Source organism: Hippopotamus amphibius, chromosome 13 (genome assembly GCF_030028045.1).
Source record: "Hippopotamus amphibius kiboko isolate mHipAmp2 chromosome 13, mHipAmp2.hap2, whole genome shotgun sequence".
Lineage (NCBI taxonomy): Eukaryota > Metazoa > Chordata > Mammalia > Artiodactyla > Hippopotamidae > Hippopotamus > Hippopotamus amphibius.
In genome coordinates this window covers 38,180,233-38,187,160 of record NC_080198.1, presented here as the reverse complement: position 1 = coordinate 38,187,160, position 6,928 = coordinate 38,180,233, and the positions used below count along the sequence as shown (strand labels likewise).

Below are 6,928 nucleotides of genomic sequence, written 5' to 3'. Positions count from 1 at the left end.
AAAAGAATTGAAAGGAGGGGGCCTAGCACTGCTGGGGGTCCTGGGCCGTGGGAGCTAGCATCAGGCCTGAGAGAGAGGATACAGAGAGGGCCTATAGCTGGGCCGCACCAAGGATCTGAGTGTGGCCCTCAGGTCCTTCCCCATACTCACATGGTAGATGACCGCAAGGCTGCCAGAGGCAAGGAGGACGCAGGGTTGTGGGGCCACGGTGCCACTGGGAGCAGAGGGGTCCCCAGAGCCTGGGAAACCGAGGGAGGCCGTGCCCAGGGAAAGGATATTAATAGCAGCCACCAGATGCAGAAGAAAGGTGGGGAGGGGGGCACCAAGAAGCAGAGCTTCTCTACTGGTCTGCCATCCAATGCAGCTGGCGCTAGTGGGGCCAGGATTCAGACTAACTAACCGTCAGAGACAGAAAAGATCTGATTCTCATTCAAATGAGGCTTCCACCCCAGCCCTGAAAGGCTGTTCGTCTGCAGGAGCCTCTGGGGAATGTATCTCCCTCCCCATCAGCCCCAGCCACTGCCTTTCAGGCTGGGCAGCCAGTGAAGGACTGGCAGATGGGCAGGGAGCTAGTTTTGTTCAGGGCTCAGGGCCCTGCCCCCTCTCCAAAGCAGGAAGAACCGATAATGTCTGAGACATATGGGCCCCTGTTGGGAGACATGCTGAGGCTGGACCTAGGAAAAGAGCACTTAGAACCCAGGCTGAAAGCACTGAGAGGCAGTGTGGAAACTCTCCAAGCTCAGCTATCACAGCACTCCATCCATCCAAGGTAATTCCTTGGTCAGTGAGGGGACTCTGCGGCCCTACAACCCAGAGCCACCTTGGCCTCTGACTCAACCCCCAACCCTTTCCCACCAAACGGGGAAGTTGAGGCTAGTCCCTCTCCTAGAAGGAGAAAAGCAGAGAATAGGTAGAAGTACTACAGCCAATTTAGGCCCAGCCCTGCCCCAGACAAGCCCAGACAAAGCCCCAACGTTTCGGCCAGAGCAGACTGGAAGACAAGGCCAAGCTGTCTGCACCGCCCCTTCTCTGCTCTAAAAACTTGCAGGCTGCAAGGTTCCCCACACAGCCACCTATTGTCTTCCTCCAAGGGACCTATCTGGATAACAAACCAGGGCAGCCTGAAGGGGAGGTGTCTCACGGGCCAGAGACCCTTTCACTCACATCCATGACCTTCTCTGGGCTACCAGGACCCTCTCTGGCATCCCTGTTCCTGGGGCTACCTTTCCCATTCACTCAAGCTGGCCTTCCAGCAGTCAAACACACACAATAAAACCATGGAGGGTGCGCAGGGAGACTGGAAGGTGGAAAGGTATAAAACGTGATAGATGGAACAGTGGACATACAACTTGAAAAGTAACAAGTCACAGTGCATTGCGCCATGAGACCAACCCCTCCCACCCGCCCACCCCACCCCACCCCACCCCACCCCACCCCACATCCTCCAGTCTCTGAAAGGAGGCCGGTGGCTCTCAGGGCCCTGGAGAGGCACCCGGAGTCCTTGGGGTTGTGGAATCCATGGGCATTGCACACTGTGCCATTGGCCACACAGACAATTGGGCTTAGTTCCCCCAAACATTGCTGTGTGAAGGAATCAGGGTGCTGAGTATGGCAACAATGGCTGGAGTCGTATTACAGGGGAAAGGTTCACACGGAGGATCTGCTGAGCCTGCTGCCGCACCTCATCATCTGAGGACTGCTTCTCCACCTTGATGGCCCAGAATTTTAGCAGCTTTGCTGTTCCAGGTCCTAGCCACACCTTAGGGGACCGGGGTCCAAGCCGTGTTCTCTTCCCGGGAGGAAGATCCTTTGCCTCCTCAGCCCTTTTCCTCTTCTGCCCCACAGTCTCAGGGCAGCTTTTCTGGCCCCTCCTTGCAGTCCTGGACTGAACAGACCCTTTTGGCCTGCCCCTGCCTGTGGGCTGGGTCCGAGCCACCTTGGCCTTGGCCCGCACTGCCTTGGCCTCAGCCCTGGCCCGCACTGCCTTGGCCTTAGCCTTGGCCCGCATTGCTTTGGCCTTGGCTCTGGCCCGCACTGCCTTGGCCTTAGCCTTGGCCTTGGCCCGCGCTGCCTTGGCCTTGGCCTTGGCCCTGATTTGTGCTGCCTTGGCTTTGGCCTTGATCCGTGCTGCCTTGGCTTTTGCCCGGGCCTTGGCAGTTTTGGCCTGTGTTCGAGCCACCTTGGCCTGGGGACGGGCAGCTTTGGCCTGGGTTGTTTTGGTGCCCAGAGCACAGCCACCTTTCATTTGTGGGCCACCAAGGGACTCAGAGGCTTTGTAGGTCTTGCTCTGGGGCCCAGTGCCTTGTTGGGGTCCAGCCCTGGGGCCTCTTCGAGTCAGACACTTGGGGCCCTTGCTTGTGGCTTTTCTGGGTGCTTTGGGGCGGGAATTCCCCAACCTCTTCCCTGGACCTTTCCGCAGCTTCAGGGGAGAGTCTGCAAGTGAGAGCTGCAGTGACTGTGCCTTGTGCTTGGCACTCAAGCAGGGCATAGGAGTCTTGAGTGGAACCAGGGCCTCAAGGACAACAGAGAGCCGCATGGCAGGGTAGACGCCCGGATAGAGGTGGGTGGGAAAGCCCACTGCCGCACCCCGGGCACGACTGGCACTTGACTGCTTCAGGGAGCTCAGTAGCAGGTTGGTGGTGGCATGTTTGGTGAGGGCTGGTGTGGACGCTTTGGCCAGCCTGCCAGACAGTGGCATGGGGAGCAGCGTGGCCCGCCCTGCAGGCAGCCGCATGGAAGTTCGGGGAGCACTGGCTGGAGGTGATGTGGCAGCTGGGGTGGGGGCACGAGCTTGAAGCTTTGTCTGGCTTGGGGGATTGGCTGTGCATGAACTATAGCCATAGACATCACCGCTGCGCAGGATGGTAGGTTGGAAGCCATCATCCCGCAGGCCCTGCAGGAAGGCCACAAGCTGGGCCTCAGTGGCACTGAGATCCTGGCTCATGGGGTTAAAGACAAGCAGCGCTTCCTCCAGGGCCTTCTTCCCTGCCGTGGAGATCCGCGACCAGGAGTGCACAGCTTTCTCCTCTGCATGCTGCACCACCACGCTCATGGCATTAGGCACTGCAGACCTGCCTGGGTATCCGCAAACCAGCGCTTGGCACCTCAAAGGCAAGAGGAAAAGAGTCAATAAGAACGGCATTGAGATAGGGGCCAGGACAGGTAGACAGGTCAATTAGGGCCAGCATTCTTCACAGTAACATCTATTGACAAAGAGAGGCCTGGCCAGGGTGAGCCACTCCTTGGGGCAAAACCCTGGTCTTCTCCACTTACCATGGTGGAAGGGGCAGGGGCCGGTGGGGGGGGGGGGGGTAGAGGTTGGGGCTCATATGGGTCAGAGGCAGTTTCTTCAGCATACATGCCCATAAGCCCATCAGAACCATCCAACCTGATGTTGGCCTCCTGGAAAGATTTGGGATTGGCCAAATTCCTAGTATTAGACTCAATGCTGGAAACACAGGCAAATATCTGTCTTCCAGGAGCCCTGTACAGAAAGCAAGATAGAGATACCCTCAAGGTTCTTGGGAATGCACACTGGCACACAGCTCAGTTTGCCAATGGGTCAGGGGAAGGCTTCCCAGGAGAGGAATACCCATGTGGGGCATGAGTGATGAATGGGTAAAGACCAGATGGAGATGGAACAAAAAGGGGAATAGCCAATGCAATGGCTCCAAAGTGAGAAAGAGTAAGGCAAACTTGGTGTGACTGGAATTTGTGGTCAGGGCTGGGAGGTCTAGCTGGAAAAACAGATGAAAGCAGGGCAATACAAGCTTTGAATGCTCCCTGAGTGCTGGCCAAAGGGCCCAGACTTACACCTAAAGTCCATGAACATCTCTGTCCCTCCAGCTGCTGCTGTTCAGGTGCCCAGGGGTGGACCTCCCTGCCCACCAGAAGTTCTGCTTTCAGAGCTCCCAAACAGTCCACTTGGAGGTTCAATTCCTAGCACCAGAGCCATGGAGACCAACCCCAGGGAAAGAGCCAAACTCTCCTTCAAGAAAAACTAAAAAGATGATGGGTAGCAGGTACTAATAACATATCTCTAGGTAATCGGGCAGCCTGGGGCCAGGCAGCCAGACCAAGAGCCCACGGTCTGACAGTGGGAGCCAATGACTTCAAGTAAGGTGGTTAATAAAGTGGACCCTAGAGATTTGAGCTGTCCTAACTAAGGCTTGGAAGTACAGACTTTGGTACATCCCATTTGGAGCTGTTTGGGAAGACCCAAGTTGTCCTAGACGTCTCTGAAGAAGCTGTAGAGCATCAATCATGACTAATACCTAGGCTAACCCAGCACTGAGGGGTCCCAGAGGCAGCTCCGCAGCTGCAAAGGAGCATTAAAAGATCAGCTGGGATCAGGCAGGTCCCTGGGGCCAGGAGGTGCGTTTGTGCAGCTTCTTTCTCTACCCTAATGGAGCAGAAGTTTTCATAATTCCCTGGAGGAAGTGCCCTTGGGCTCTTTGTTTGGAAACATTCTTGGATCCTCAGGTGTCTGGGGCACTTCCCCTCTCCAGAGGCCATTCTCCAAGTACAGTTCTTGCACATGACTTTAGTTCTTTTATTTTTTTTCCAAGGGGTGTAGTTCCCAGGGCTGTGAACTGTACAATAAGGATGAGCCTGTTACCTCCAGGCACAGATACTGGGGGTAAACTGGGGGCTCTTCCGCCCAGGTCTGCCAGGGCCTTGGGAGGGGTCTTCTGGGCTTTCCAAGAGGCTCCGGAAAACAGAGACTGCAGCCCGACCCCTGACTTCCCTTCACAAGCGTCCCCGGGGCTGGCAGGGAAAGCTGATGAAAGATGCGGGACGGGAGCGGCTCCATCCAAGCGGAACCGGGGTGGGGGCATCCAAGCTGGGAGTCCGCGTCCCTGGGGCCCGAGCCAAGTAGGAGCGGAGGGCCCTGGAGCCAACGAAATGCACGGGGCAGGCGGTGGGAGCCCGACCGGGTCGCACAGCCCCAGGGTGGGGTCGTTGGGCAGGGGGTGGGGGTTGGGGGTCTCGGCCGGGCCGGCGGAGGGCGCTGGTCCCTAAGGAGCCGGCCGCCCCGCCCATCCGCCCTGCCGCCTCGCGGACGGCCCCTCCGCGGCGTGGCTAGGCCCACAGCCCCAACCTACCGGCGCCGCCGCGGGGACCCAGGACGCGCCTCTGCGCCGCCTCCGCTGCTCCAACATGGCCGCCCGCTGCGCACCGGAAGTGCGCCGCGCTTCCGCTTCCGGGACCTGGCCCGCCCCTCGTGACCCTTGACCCCCCGAGACCCAGTTTCCCCCAAAGTCTGGGGGCTGGACGAGTGGGAACCAGAGAAGACTTCCTGGAGGAGGTGGCAGCGGGGACCTCACTAAACCCTTGGTGGCCTGTGCAGGAGTGTGAGGGGCAGAGGCCCTTTCGGCTGCTGCCCCAGGCGGGACTGTACCAGACTAGCACTGGATTAGGGGTCCAAGTGACACCCTCTCTGAGGTGCATTGACATCTGGGAGGGATTCTTGGCAAGGTCCAGGCTATGCTTCACCCTTTTAGTCCTCCCACAGCCACTGACAGGCCTGCCTCGGTCCCAGGTGTGTGACCAGAGGGTGAAAGAGGAGAACCCTGCCTGAGAGTGTCGCTCAGAAGCCTTCCTCTGAGGGCAGCAGACCCTCCCCTCTTCGTGAGAGTGGGGCCCACTGCATGTGACATGAACGGCTGGTTTACATACATTTGTTGCAAATAAGCCCAAAGCTAGGCATGTCCAATCCGAGAGTCCTAGAATACCAGTGTGGGCCTGAGTGTACTTGCTTAGGAACATGACCACAGGTGGGGTGGGAGGACCCTGGTCCAGCCTCAGCTCACTCAATGGCAGAAAGCCCTTCCTCATGTCTTAACTCTTCCCCAAATCCCTGCTATTTGGCCTAAGAAACTGGGACCTCTTTCTACCTGTACAGTCTTTCCACCTGTACCCTGGAGCCAGCAGAGGGGTGGTGGTTACAGGGTTCACTACCCAAGCAGCACCAGATGAGAGGACACAGGTAAAAATTAACCCTAGGAGTCTTAAGGGTCAGAATGGTCTCTATTACTCTGACCAAAGGCACTTCTTGGTCAAGGGCCCCCAAATCCAGGTTGGGAGTCAACCTGGAAGTCCTGGTTTCATGGATGAGATGGTGAGGGCATCTGTTCTTGGGTCAGAGCCTGAGCGAAGAGGCAAAAATACTATCATAACTCTTGGACCTGACATGTACAGTGGTGCAAATTTGGCACCTGGGGGCAGGTGGAAGCCTATGGGCAGTCACAGAGTGTGGCTGGATGCTTCATTTGGGGACTGGTTAATAGCCCTCCTCACTCCCCATAAACCCCAGGATCCTCTGCCTGATCTATGTTTCCCTGCCTATACATAGGGGTCTGGGCACCCCTAGAGAGAAACACTCACCACACCCTAGGCCTCATCTTGTGCCCCTGAGCTTCTCAGGGCCTTCTCAGGGCCCAAGGTGGGGCCCTTGGTGCCTTTAAGCATAGCTAAGATGTCCAGCAGGAAATGCAAACTCTCCTGTTCCTCTGGGATCAATGCTTCTGGCCCCTTGTATTGGTAGAGAGAAGGGAAGGATGGGGTCTCAGAGCCAGGGTCTTGGGGGTGCAATCAAGAAGTCCTACCTTTGCATTCCCAGTCCCCAACTGTGGGAGAGCCCCATCTCTGCCCTATGCATGGTTTAATTGTTCACTCTTAGGATCAATCCAGCCTCATTTTCTGCCCAAGTTGTCTTCCACGGCTTCTCCAAAGCCAGCAGTGTTGACCCCCTGTGTGCAGGTGGTGCCAGCCCTGTGTAAACAGAAGCCACTTCCATGAAGAAGCAGAGCCTAGCCTCCAGGGATGGCATGGGCCTAGATGGAAAGTGGAAAGAGGATACCTCTCTGGTGATGTCCACCCTAGAGGTCAGTGCAAAGTGGAGGACAAAAGAGGGTAGGTCCGTCCC

At 57.2% G+C, this 6,928-nt stretch overlaps 1 protein-coding gene across 1 annotated transcript; it reads right to left on the bottom strand.

Annotated features, from left to right (window-relative positions):
- Window positions 1-1,305: 1,305 nt before the first annotated feature.
- CCDC71 (coiled-coil domain containing 71) lies at window positions 1,306-5,180 on the bottom strand. Its single transcript, XM_057706898.1, has 2 exons — window positions 5,106-5,180; window positions 1,306-3,104 (listed from the first exon to the last, which is right to left on the bottom strand). The coding sequence occupies exon 2, from the start codon at window positions 3,050-3,052 to the stop codon at window positions 1,595-1,597; it is 1,458 nt and encodes a 485-aa protein (XP_057562881.1). The 5' UTR covers window positions 3,053-3,104; window positions 5,106-5,180; the 3' UTR covers window positions 1,306-1,594.
- Between the last annotated feature and the right edge of the window lie 1,748 nt (window positions 5,181-6,928).